The 13,783-nt window shown below is 45.0% G+C and overlaps 1 protein-coding gene across 1 annotated transcript in view; it reads left to right on the top strand.

The window, feature by feature from the left end:
• The window catches only part of NUP214 (nucleoporin 214), a 78,548-nt gene that overhangs the window by 46,550 nt on the left and 18,215 nt on the right, over positions 1-13,783 (top strand). The window contains 6 exon segments of the mRNA XM_018562743.1: positions 1,347-1,446; positions 3,064-3,134; positions 5,006-6,664; positions 6,806-6,876; positions 7,647-7,649; positions 9,356-9,512. Of these exon segments, the coding sequence (XP_018418245.1) occupies positions 1,347-1,446; positions 3,064-3,134; positions 5,006-6,664; positions 6,806-6,876; positions 7,647-7,649; positions 9,356-9,512 (2,061 nt within the window).

Raw genomic sequence — 13,783 nt, 5'->3', positions numbered from 1 at the left:
AAATCACTTTATTTAAAAAAAACCAGGGATCAAATCCCCCCCCCCCCCATCTTTAAACCCACTCATGAAGCAGACTAATACCGTCAACATGATCTTCCTTTACTGAAATCATTCTTTTGAGTGAAAATAAATACAAGGACTACAGCTGCTTAAAATACTAGCTGCTTGGCTCTCTCTAGTTTAAATACATTTTGCGTTAGTGACTTAGTACGAGTGTGATGCAAGTGAAGTCTAAACTGATTTGTCCAAGTACCGTTGCCGTCTGCCCAGATTATCAGGAGAACTCCATTCAAAGTAGATCCCATCGCACTCCTGACCGAAAAACCCACAAAAGCCAGGCGGGTGCCGGAGTGACTGCAGATGCCTCTGCAAATCAGATGTAACTAGTCAAAAAGTCACTCGCACCCCACTTCAAGTTATTGTCAGTCTTCTTTATTGACCATGGTAGTGTCACATTGCTAAGCTTATCAATGTGACACTACCATGGTCAATAAAGATGACTGACTATAACTTGAAGCGGAGTGCGAGTGACTTTTTGACTAGTTACAGATTATCAGGAAGTCGTGCGGCGGATCATGACCTTCGCCGGATTTCCTGATTGCTTGTGAAGCCGGTGTTCTAGCAAAAGAGCACCTACTTCACTTGCCAAGGCTGCCTTGCTTCCTGACCAATCATGCAGTGCGTCCAGCTTCCTGATTGGTCAGGAAGCTAGGCTGCCTAGGAACAAGTGAAGCTTCCTTCATAGCCAATCAGGATGCCAGATGGCACGTCATGACCTGCCTCCCACCTTCCTGATTCGCTAGGAAGCCAGGTTCACTTGTTCCTAGCCAGCCTAGCTTCCTGACCAATCAAGAAGCAGAAAGGCCGGTCATTACGTGCTGCCCGGCTTCCTGATTAGTTAGGAACAAGTAACCTAGCAACAAGTGAAGCCAGCTTCCTAGCCAATCAGGGACGTGGGTCATAACCCACCGCCTGGCTTTCTATTTGGAAAGGAAGCCGGCTCCCTCCGCACTTGCGGTCAGAGGGAGATCTCCCTCTGACCGGAAGTTCCGGTATCTGAGCATTATTACTCGGCCAAATACTCTATATCGGCACCAATACTAGTATCGGGGCATTCCTACTTTCTATGTAACTGCACAATGGGTTTGTAATTGGGACGGCTTTGTTATTTACTAGAAAACTCCTCCACATCTTTTGAGCTGCTGAGTGTATAGCAGAATCAGAAACACTTTTGCATAGGGGTATGTCCTTTTTACATGTAGTTGTTATTTGTAGTTTTTCTTTGACATTCATTTGACCTTCAGCTCACTCAGGTCACTTTTAAATGGTTCTTTATGTTTTTTTAGGACAAACCAGTTCAAAATCTGAAGCCCAGGCTACAACTTCATCAGCTAGCTTGTCTTCTGGTCTACCTAGTAACAAAGTATTTTCTTTTTCATCACCGAGGTAAGGACACTATAAAGGGCTGTCTACTGACATCATAACAAATCTGTAGTGTGTGCGCACCAAAAACACCTTTTTGTATTCAGGTGCTAGTTTACACAATTAAAATTAACTACAATATCACTTTAATGCTGAAGTCTAGGCAGGTACTCCATATAAGAGGCAAATTACCTAGCATCACCCTCTTGAAGTCCCTGTACAGCAAGGCTAAAGCTTGAGAGGAAGATGCAGCATAAGGAGCAAGTTGGTTCATTTGCTTTCACGAAGCATGCTGATAGGAAGAGAGAGAGTCCTAGAGAGTGAGCTCATCACTGTGCTGCTTCTTCGTTCACTGCCCAGTCAAAGGTTGGGGAGGGTCCAGAATGACTGGGCTTAGACAAAGTGGGTTGAATAATGCTGACCCTCAGACCTAGAACATCTAGTGGCAGAAAAGTTCAGTGGGGGGATATCTCTGGACTGGAGGTAAATATTGCAGCAAGAACAGGCTTTGTTATTTTATCCCTTAGGATAAAATTCCAGAACGAACTTGTGCTTCGTTCTGGAATTCCTGTGGCAAAAACACCAGGTATCCCGTGTACCCAGTGAAGTTAATGACAGTGTGACAGCAGCTGCATCTGTCAGCAGCAGTCCGCATGTAATCTTACATGGTACGATTACCTGTGGTTCGAGATAAATATTGTCCCTGGCCGCAGGATAGATTCGTCCAGTAACAGTCATCTATTCCAAACTTCATATAATTGTACCATGTACGATTACATGCAGACTGCAACTGACAGATGGGGTCACTGTTACTCTGTCATCAACTTCAATGGGTACAGTGGCCACATGGGGACCCTCATTTCCTTTGAAGGATTCTGCCACTGCTGGCCTCTTCTGAAAATGCTAGCGACCTGGTTTTCATTCTAACCCTTATTGTTTCAGTACTTTGTCACTGCTTCTGTATAAGTACACAAATAAAAGGCTGTTGTTACCCCATGACAGGTTTTAAAAAAAACATAGCACCATTATAAACATGTTAAAACTTAGAGATGATGGTAAAAGCACACAAAATCAAGTATTTTAAATGTTTACTTGCAGTGTTTGTCGTTTCCATAAAGTATTTGTTATTTACTTACAATTTGCCATTAAACTTCCTAAAAAACTCCAGGAGGAGTCAATTCCCTAGCACAGACCCCTCCCTTCTTGGATGTCATAGCCCTCTCTTATGGGAGTGTCTAATTACTGTCTGTGCTGGCCCAACTCCTCCGCCACTCCTCTCACCTCCCTACATAAAAAAAAAAAAATTTTGTAGCTGCGGGGGAAGGAGCAAAGGGGGGGCGATTTAAGAGCGACAGTGGAGCAACAGTACTGAGTCTGCTTGGCTCTAAGGCTCTAAAGGGCTTTTGCCTGTTTACACGGGAGCTTTTACATGTGAATAATACATCAAATACACTAGGAAGATTTTTGTTGAAATAGTCTGGTGACAAGGTCTCTAACTTGCAACTCGTTCTTTAAATATTGCGCAAATGAAGAATAAGCACATGTGGCGGGTTTGATATTTCTTTGTTGCCATTTTTAAAATATCCATTATGCTGTATTAGCCATGGTACCATGATGATTTGTGGTCTGTCTGCTTTGCAGTGGTGCGTTCATGATGGGTAATGGGGCTCCATCCTCTGCCCCTTCATCCAGTCTGGGAAGCACAGCTCAAGGTAATTCGAACATGTTATGCTTTATTACTGTAGTAATAGCCTTTGTAATATTTTTTCCATTTTTAGGTCCAGTTTGGCTTTGTTTTCATCTCATCTTTCAATGTTAATCTAATAAAATGCATTTTCTTGGATACCAGTGGTACTATAACCACACTGGAATTTCCAGTTCCGCCTAGCTGCCCTGCCAGGAAGAAATGTATACATTATATACTGGGCTAATGTATTCTCCAAAATGTAAAATACAAGAGTAGCATCCAAGTTAGGGCCCTGTGGGAGGGGGCAGGGAGGCAAACACATTTGGAAGCTTGTGGTGGTACTGCACAACGGAGACTATTAAAGACTGAGATATTGGTATCAGGTGGTGGTAAGGTGTCAATAACAGTGAGACATTTAAGTGTTCTGGATAAGGCTGCTCACTGAAGATTACTTGGAACACAACCAATCATTTATCAAATACAATGCAGCTTACAATGCATGCTGCTTCTTGAGGATTAAAAGTATTGGTTTCCTGCAGAATCAGCTGGTCCTGACTTCCTGTTTTAGAGTGACTCCTTTCTCAAGCAGAGTGCTATGCAGTTACCCTTGTGTGTGCTAGTAAGCTGTGCATGTCTCCACAGACAGAGCAAATCAAGCTACTCCCCTCCACCCTGGCCCCCTCTCCTCCCCTCTAGCTAGTAGATGAACAGTTGCTGGTATCTGCACTGTCCTTTTTAAATCTTGTACTGGACAGAAAGTTCAGGGAAGCTGAGCTAAGAGACTTGGAAGCAGCTGTTCAGAAACATGATGATTGTAAGGCCCCATTCGCACTGAGCGATATATATCGCTCATATTTCCACACGATATCGCTCATATTTCCACACGATAGCGCTCATATTTCCACGCGATATCGCTCTATGTAGCTTCTCCAATCCATTTCAATGGAGCTGTTCACATCTCGTCGCTCAATATCGCTTGTAGCTCGTCGCTGGTAGCTTGTCGCTCCTACTTGACCCTTTTTTCGAGCTATTTCGCTCCTGATTGCATACAGCCTAATAGGAAAAAGTCGCGCGATAAGTCGCTCAATATCGCTCGTCGCGCAATATCGCTCAAAATCGCGCGATTTTCATGTCGCTCATTGTGAATGGGGCCTAAGTGTTTGGGCATAAGTGTAAAGTAATGCTTTGCTGGGCAATGTATATTTGGTTGATCCGGATTCATTATTGGAAAAAACGTTTGAGCATAATATTACTTTAATAAATATAGGGGTATCCCAAAACCAGGAAGATGACAAAATTATTCAAACATACATAATGCACGTCAAAAACTCCCACATGGACAGACACTGAATATTCAGTTTGCAAAAGCCAGATTATCTATTCTTATGTTCGGGCTTTTGCTGAGATTCTTTGGTGAACTTGTAGGTTCAGTGGATGTCTATGGGAAATCTTTGATGTGCTTTCTTTTTGTTTGAATATTTTTGTCATCTGCCTATTTTTTGGGATACCACTATATTTATTGATACTTTTGATATATCAAATATGATATATCAAAATATATAACAAATATTCATATAGGGTACCCAGGTGTTATATCTACCACTAGTGGTATGTCAGCAGGCATTGTATTTTTGATAATAAAGTGTCTTTTTTTTGTGTGAATACATTGTCCGTGTGTTTTTATACCGTTCGTTATGAAATTGTTTGATGTATAGCAACTGCTCAATTCACAAACACTAATTTATATTTAGATATATGCGGTAGTAGTCTTATAGTCTTTCTGGGTGATTTAATTGATATTTTATCACTATAGACTGTAGGCCTTGTCTGGTATGGAAATAGATATTTTCACAGATGCTAATCAATCTTTTTTTTTGTTTGTTTTTGCTGTTTCAGTAAAGGACTCTAGCCAGCCAACCCCGTTTATCAACAACAATGTAAACAAGTTCCAGTTTGGCCTGGGAACCGAATCAAACTTTGCTTTTGGGTCTCCTAAGGCAGCCGGTAGTATCGCCACTGCTAGCCATTCAGATTCTACAAGTGCTAGATCAACCTCTGCCCAAGCTCCTCCACCTACTACATCACCATCCACTGGTGTAGGCACTGCAGCTGCACAGACTTTCCCTGGTGGGGAGACTCTGGGCAGCTTTTCAGGCCTGAGGGTAGGTCAGGCTGAAGAAGTACTCAAGACAGAACCTCCTAAAGTCAGCCCATCATTACAGCCAGTAAAAGCGCCTGGTGCTTCTCCTTTGACAGGCGGTGGAGGATTTCAGCCTTCAAAACCTGTAGAACCAGATTCAACCACAAGCAGCACTTCAACCTTGTTTGGCAATGCAAAATTTACAAATACTGAGGTAGCCGATAGAATGTTTAATCCAAGTGGGATTAAACCTAACTTCTCATTTACACCACCAGCCACTGCAACTCCTGGAATCGAAGCTTCGTCCTCGGCTCCAGTTACATCGCCTCTGCCGTTGGGTGGTTTCACAGCTCCATCACCTCAGACTCCTACAACAACCGTTGCTGCTGCACTGACTACACCTGTACCCAGCTCTGTATCTGGGGATGCCAAGCAACTAGCACCTGAAAAACCACCGAATGAGCCAGTGGCACTCCCTGCCCAGTTGCAAGCATTGCTTGCTGCCACAACTGAGAGAAGTAAGGAGCCTGTTTCTGCCCTTTCAACAGCTGGAAGAACAATGCCCACTATTCCTGCTGTTATTCCTACAGTTATTAAATCACAACCTGTTACAGAAAGTAAGACAACTGCGCCCGTTTCCATTTTTCAAACCACTATGAGCGCCAATGTCCCTATTACTTCCATATCTTCATCGATCAGTCATCTGGCTCTTGCTGCAACCACCACCTCTGAAGAACCCCCTTCTCAGACTCCAGTGTTAGTAACATCAGCTTCTACATCAGGCCCAACCAGTCCACCGGTCACATCTACACCTGCAGGGTCTACTGCAACAGTCTCTTCTTTTGGCCAGTCACCTGTAGCAGCTGCGCCTACTCCAACAACAACAACAGCTAGTCCTATCTTTGGCCAGGCCCCAGCATCCAGTACAGGTACTCCTCTGTTTGGTCAGCCAAGCAGTACTTCAACCACCACATCTGGGATTACTACTTCTGGCTTTGGCGCACCAGGATTTGGGTCAGCAGATGGGGGTGGAGGCTTTGGACAGCCTACCTTTGGTCAAACGGCATCACTTTGGAAAGCCCCAGCTAGCTCTGCTAGCAGCTTTTCCTTTGCACCATCAGCCTTCGGATCACAGACAGGCTTTGGACAGGCTCCTGCTTCAACAGCTGCCTCTAGTAATGGTGGCAGCCTGTTTGGAGGGTCTGCAAACCCCAGCGCTGCAAGTACATTCTCGTTTGCGCAGCCATCAAGCAACAGCAATGCATCCACTTCTGGAGGAGGCCTGTTTGGACAGAGCAGCACACCAGCTTTTGGCCAAAACTCCACATTTGGGCAGAGTGCTCCAGTTTTTGGCAGTGCAGACTCATCTACAACGACCACATCATCTTCTGCATTCGGCTTTGGACAGCCATCAGGTCAGTATTTGCATTACTGATTTGTCCTTCTGAAACCTGAAATGTAAAGTCTGTGGCTTTGACCCTCTTCAAGAGTTTTACTGCAGTGACTTTGAAAAGTACATTTTTAATGCAATCATTTATTTTTACTTTACCTTCTAGCATTTGGTTCCAGTTCCACTGGATCAGTATTTAGCCAATCGCAAAGTGGCAACGCAACCGCCTTTGGACAGGTATATATTGTTTATATTATTTTGTAGTGCAGAGCTGTTTTTGAGGAGTCCATGTTCAAATGGGTTGCTCTCTTTGTTAAAAAGCTTTTTGTTAAATAAGTGTGGGTGAGACAGTTTTTTTTTCTGTTTTGGGTGATGTATATCAAGGTTCATTCTCATCAGTTCTTTACTACCTTTGGAGACTACAGCTCATCCTAATGACTAATGCAGCTTCTTCTTAGATGCTGTGGTGCACAGGCTGTAAGTTGTTAGTATGGCGAAATCATCTAGAGCAGGGGTTGTCAAAATATGAAGAATAAGGGAACTCAGTGGTGGCATAAGTAATTAGGGATGCACAAAATGTTCTGCACCCCTTTCACAGTCTCCCCTGGTGCCTGCGGGGTCTTTGGGGGGTCCGCTGGCGCAATGTTGTCTGTGGAGGTTTTTTCCTCCATTATGGACAGGATTATGTCCCGTATGGAACGTGCGCTGGCGCAGCGCCTTCCACGGAAGCGCGTTTTGCCGTCTCCCTCCCCGGTCCTTTCTGGGGACTCCCAGGCGGAGTCTGCTAGTGGCGACGAGTCGGGGACTGCCCTTATGGTCCAGGAGCGCGAATTGGTCGCAGCCTTAGTTCGCGCTGTGCGGGAAATGCTTAAAATTGAGGAGGCTCCGAGCGCTTCGGCGCTCCCGCCGGTTCCTTTTGGAACACACAGGAGTAGGCGTTCCGCTAAGGTTTTCCCTTACGTTCCCTTCTTTGCTGACTTTGTCTACAAGGAGTGGAAGCGTCCGAGCAGGTCTTTTTCTGTCCCCAAACGCTTCTCGGTTCGTTATCCTTTTGAGGGGTCCTTCCTGTCTAAGTGGTCTTCACCCCCCCCGGTGGATCCGCCGATTTCCCGCCTGAACAAGGCTACGGTCATCCCGGTGGAGGATTCGCCTTCCTTTCGGGATCCCACGGTTAGGAAGACGGAGGCGGTTCCCACCCCTCTTTTTTGGTACTGCTCTGTGACGTCCCTACAGTACATGATCTCCGATCTGTTCCCTGTGTCCTTCAATGAACGGGAGAGAAAATAGGATTTTGGTACTCACCGTAAAATCCTTTTCTCTCCGTTCATTGAAGGACACAGGGCCCGCCCCTCTATGTGGGTGTGTACTCCTTTACTGCTTGTTGCTAAACTGGAGACTTGTCAGCAGGTGGGGGGTTTGGCCACCAGCAGGGGCCGCCCCTAGGCTGTAATTGGTCTTTAGTTTTTTGTGCCTAGCGTCCTTCTCCTGCAGGTGGCGATATTACCCTACAGTACATGATCTCCGATCTGTTCCCTGTGTCCTTCAATGAACGGAGAGAAAAGGATTTTACGGTGAGTACCAAAATCCTATTTTTTAGACCGAAACTGGAATTTCAAAATTTGTCAGGCCGAAACCGAAAAGGACTTTTTTCCCAAAAGATTTTAACATTTAAAAAAAAATGATTTTTAAATTATTTTATTTTTATGTTTTTTTTTTACTGTACTGTTAAGGGCTTAGGGGAAATATCACAGGTCTAAACAGACCCATGATAATTCCCTTTTCAAAGAGATTGAGGACAGAGAGTCCTCACTCTTTTTCCTGCAACCCCAGCACGCAGTGAACAGGAAACTCTCACTATAGAGGCTTTCTGTTCATTCACAATCTTGAGATAGTACTATCAACCCAGTCATGAATGGACAGGAAGCCTCTCTACTGAGCTGCTTCCTGTTCACTCATAAAGTAAACAGATACATATTTACTATGTCCCCATTCGTAAATGAAAAGGAAGTGATCTATAGCACTTCCTGTTCATTCATAACTGGGGGCTTAGTAATCACAGTGTCCTCAGCTATTTGCAAACACCTAGTGATCAGTACTGATCACTCTGTGTTTGCTCAGTACAGTGAAGGATCGGTAAATTAACATAGTTACCAATCCTGAAGCTACGCCTCCCACCCGAGCTTCCTGCACCGCTCAGCCTCCCGACAGCTTTCTCTTCCCCACTGGGAGCTGGCAGCTGGATCAGTTCTGTATCCCCTCTGATTCCCGTTGCCTCTGCTGACACAGGCGGGAGGGAGCTGCAGGGATCAAAGGGGACACATCGAAGCTTGTAGCTGGCGCCCAGCGGGTAGGAGAGAAGCCAGGAATGCACTACCTTTTTGGCCATTTTTGTACCATCAGCATTTTGCCTTTAGTACCAATTTCTGCCAGAATTTCAGTGCATCCCTATATATATAAAGGGCCTCAGGTTCAGAACCTGGGAGCTAGAGGGTGAGTGATTTTGTTTATGTGCATATTCTCAATAGGAAACAATAGGATGGTGTAAGGAGTAATTCCAAAGGCCCAGCCAGTGATGCCTTTGTTGGATTTATCCACTAGTCTTCTGGTCGGCAGTAGAAACCTGATGGATGCTCAATCACCCCCCAAGTTTAAACTATGCTTCTAATGAGTTACATAAAACAGGTCTCTCTATTGATTAGTCTCCTTTTCTCTGCAGCCGTCTTCCTCCAACGGGGGGCTTTTTGGCTCAAGCAACAGTAGTACAGGTGGTGGAGGTTTCTTTAGTGGTCTTGGTGGAAAACCAAGCCAGGAAGCTGCTAACAAGAACCCATTTGGATCATCCACCACTGGATTTGGGTCACCCGGCTCTACCAGTGAGTATTCTGCAACTCTTTTTAAAGGCTGACACATAAAATGATAAAATGAAATCAAAATTAATTTCTCTATCGTTGATTGAGGGACACAGCTCTGAAACAGTCTGAGACACGGTTATGCTGGTGCCTCCAGGAGAATTGGACACTAGGCAAAACTGTTAAAAGCCTGCCACTTAAGGACATAATCCCTCCCACCTCACACCTGCCAGTTTCACTTCTGGTTTATTATTTTAGTTTGTTTTGTTTCTTCATTGAGATTCTCCTAGGGATGCACTAATACCAATACTGGGCATTTTCACGAGTACTTGTACTCGTGAAAATATCCCGATACTAAATGCTGACATCCTTTTTTTAAATGTTGTCATGGATATGGCTGCCGTAAGGTCCCGCGCTTGCTAGGGACCTGGCGGCAGCCTTCTCTGTACCTCTTAGACCCTGTATACAGTGGCGGCCCACACAACTTTTACCTCCTGATACAAACGCCGGCACTGACTGTGGGACCAGTAAGCAAAGGCACCCAGACAGCAGCACCATGCAGCCCCCTCTGGGGATAGTGAAACTCCGGGGGGTGGGCAGGGGGTTGCAGAAATGGGGGGGCACCCCCAGATACAGCAGTTCCGCTCTTGAGATCTGCAGAGCATTCCTCATCCCAGGCAGGAGTTACATTATCGGACTTCAGAGCATTCTTCCTCATCCCAGCCATGGTACATTATCTGACTGCAGAGCATTCCTCCCTATCCCAGTCATGATATGACATCTTATCCAAAAATAGTCCAAAAAGGAATACTTGATAATCAAACAGATAATAAATATATAAAAGATAACAGTAAACAGTCAGTCTGAATGAAGAAAGTCCATAAGTGCATCTAGTGACAATAACAGTGTATGCACAATATTCTCTAATGGCACCTCTCCCCATCCGTGTGCGACGCAAACAACACAGACGGCACTCACCAAATACCATTAGGGAAAAAATGGTCATACAGCACTCAAAGTGTTAATAGTAGTGCATAATCAATTCATCGGAATCCTGCTCTTCCCATATCACCCCTCTTCTTCACCTCTCATAACCACCAGAAGCCCATAAAGCATTAAAAACAGCCATAGCGTGATCCAGTAAAACATAACACGATAAACAAAAGCAGAAAATGCGATCGCTTAAACAAAGTTCTTTTCTCCTTCCCAGAGTTTCTGCCAGCTGGTTGTACAAGCGTTCTTCCGATACTACTGGCACAAGCTTTATACTTCCTAGTGTGTAGTGAGTGACGTCAGTGTATCTGCCCACTGATGCGTTTCGTCATGTGACTTCCTCGGGGTTGGGCTCACTCACTGGACACCAGGTTGGGCGGTTTCCCTCCTTTTTATTAGGAATGTACTGCTACTAGTATTGGTATCAGAGCAGATACTGGGCATTTTCACGAGTACTTGTATTTGTGAAAATGACCCAATACTAAAGGCCGATACTCGCCCTTTACATTTTTTAAACAAAATGTGGCTGCCTGAGGTCCTACGCTTGTTGGGGGGCTTCACAGTAGCTGTCTTTGACAGCGCCGGTGCGGTTCCACATCCCCTTCTCCTCCTTCCCGGAACCTGCAGAGACAGGCACAGCACTGGACAGCCCCACACCGCCCGTAGAGCCCTGGAGATCCGAGACTTGCACTGGGGAGACTTGCACGCAGTCCTGTGGAGACTTGCACGCAGCCCAGTATAATTGCTGTAAACCATAGATTGATGGGATCTGTAGTCCTCTATTGCTGGTTGTCATTCTCCATTGCTGAATAATCATGGATTGAGTTACAGTTCTTAATTATAAAGAAACTGCCCTAAAACCATTGGTCTGTATTGTTTTATACAAAATGTCACATGTCCCTTTTAAAGGAGAACTATGGGATAACGTCCCCCCCCCCCCTTAGTTCTCTTTTGGGTCACAGAAGGACATATACTGCCTCCGTGACCCAAAACTTTGCATATAGCAGGCTATTGCCCGCTATATGCTGAGAGCACCACAGCCGGGATGGATCCTGACGATGCTGTCAAGATCCACCCAGTTGGCTGATTGACAGCAGGCACTGCCTATCTAGAGGCAGAGCCAGCTGTGCCCACCCCCTCCGCTGTCCATTCCTCCAGGCAGCGCTGGGGGGGAGGCGGGAATCCCTTCGGGAAGAGGATCAGGAAGTAAGCGCATCTACGGTATGTGTTCCCGATCAATGGAGCCGACGTTTGACAGTTTCAATGTCACAGGTCGGCTCTAACTATGGGGACGAGTGTAATTCACTCACCTCGTAGTTCTCCTTTAAGAACAAGTATCGGTAATTGGTATCGGCAAGTACCTCAGGGAACGTAACTTGGTCTTGGAAAAAATGGTATCGGGACATCCCTACTTTTTCATTTTTACTTGGGCTCTGTGCTTTTAGACTCTTTGGCTCATTGCTTTTATGTGGAGTTTGACTGATTTTTATTTAAATTGCCCACAGTCCCTTTAAGAGGCCGGAATTTAATTTGATGGCGCTCTTGTTGTTTTTATCTGCTGCTCATGTGTGAGCATGTCCAGTCCCTTTTTCTGGATTCCTCAGTGCTTTATAGTGCGTTTCTATCGGCGATGAAGGTGGACGCAGTGGCTTTGACTCTGCTTCCTTTTGTTTCTTATTTATTCTGTTTCATGTTGCTTATTAGGGAGAACAGAGATATCCTTCTTCTTTTTATTCTTCCATTGATTGATGTGCTGTCTGCAGCAGGCGGTTGCGGTACCTCCATATTTTTTCCTCACACTGGTAAGGGCCATAAATATTATTGTGTCTAAATCTGTCGGAGGCAGAATTGTCCGAACAGGTTATTAGCAGGGCACTGTGTCAAAGTGAATGTTATTTGTTCCTTCTCTCTTACTACTGGCTTAATTCAGAAACGTGTGACATTTGTGATTTTATATTGGTGTTACTGATGTTTCTGGTTCATCCAGTCACAAGTGGCCTGTACATTATCAAGCCTCTAAGGTATTGCTATAGTGACCTATGCTTTTTACATTATGGGGGAATTTATCAAGTCTGAAGCGGAGAGAATCTGGAGCAGTTGCCCATGGCAACCAATCAGCATCTCACTTTCGTTTGCTCCGGTAAGATTTAAAAATGAGACAGAAAAGCTGATTGGCTGCAGTGCAAATCTACTCTAGATTTTGTCTGCTCCAGTTTTGATCAATTCCCCCTATATATTTCACAAGTTGGCCATGAGAGGAGCTCTCCTCTTTAAGCTCAGGTTTAAATGGGGGGGTGGGGGGGAGCGTAACTTTTTTAAATTTTTCTGGATACAGGGAACGTAGTTTTCACTCAGCAAGGAGCAGCAGCGCTCTTGAAAATGAAACAGCGGCCACAGATTGGTGACACTTATCTAGGTGTCTGGGGTGCACACTCTTTACTACTTTGATTAAAGGAGATCTATGAGGTGAGTGAATTCCACTCATTCTCATAGTTAGAGCTGACCTGTGACAAAGAAGCAGTCACAGGTCGGCTCTATTGATCGGGAAGTGAGCAGAAACATGTACCGATCCACTCACTTCCCGATCGTCTCCCTGCAGTAAGCGGTGAATGACAGTCACCGCTCCCCGCAGGAATTCCCCCCCCCCCCCTCTCCAATCCTCCAGCGCTGAGGGGCGGGCTCTGTCTCTAGATAGGCAGAGCCCGCTGTCACTGGAACACAACTGTATTATCAGGATCCGTCCCGGATGCAGCGCTCCCGGTATATCGCAGCCTATTGCTGAGCTTTTGGTCACAGGAGGAGGTTAGTATATGTCCTCTCGTGTCCCTAAAAAGAACTATGGGGAAAACACTTACCCCATAGTTCTGTTTTAAGTAACATAGCACATAGATTTAGTTCATGAATGCAGTGCACCTAATGTATGCTTGTCACAAACACTAAGTCATATCATTGATGCAGAAGCTGGGTTGTGACAGATTTGCCCAGCATCAAAAATAATTGGTTACCTTCTTAATTAAGGCTGTGCGTTCCTCTTTAAAATGAGAGGATTCTGCTGTTATTTCTACTTCTGTAATTTCTAGTCTGGGTTCACATAAACACCTGGTGTGTATCTTAGTAAGGCTATAGGACAATAGGTTCTCATACATCACCCACCTCCAGTGTTTCATAGAGCTAAATCATAACATACCACCACATGCATTAAAATCCACATTATCTTTATTTCATGTAATCAATACTCCCCACTTAAAACACCAAGAAACCCCATAAAATCCATGTTCGTGGTCCACCCTAGAACTGATATT

Source organism: Nanorana parkeri, unplaced genomic scaffold, assembly GCF_000935625.1.
Source record: "Nanorana parkeri isolate BGI_ZX_2015 unplaced genomic scaffold, ASM93562v1 scaffold597, whole genome shotgun sequence".
Lineage (NCBI taxonomy): Eukaryota > Metazoa > Chordata > Amphibia > Anura > Dicroglossidae > Nanorana > Nanorana parkeri.
This window is presented reverse-complemented; position numbering and strand designations above follow the sequence as displayed.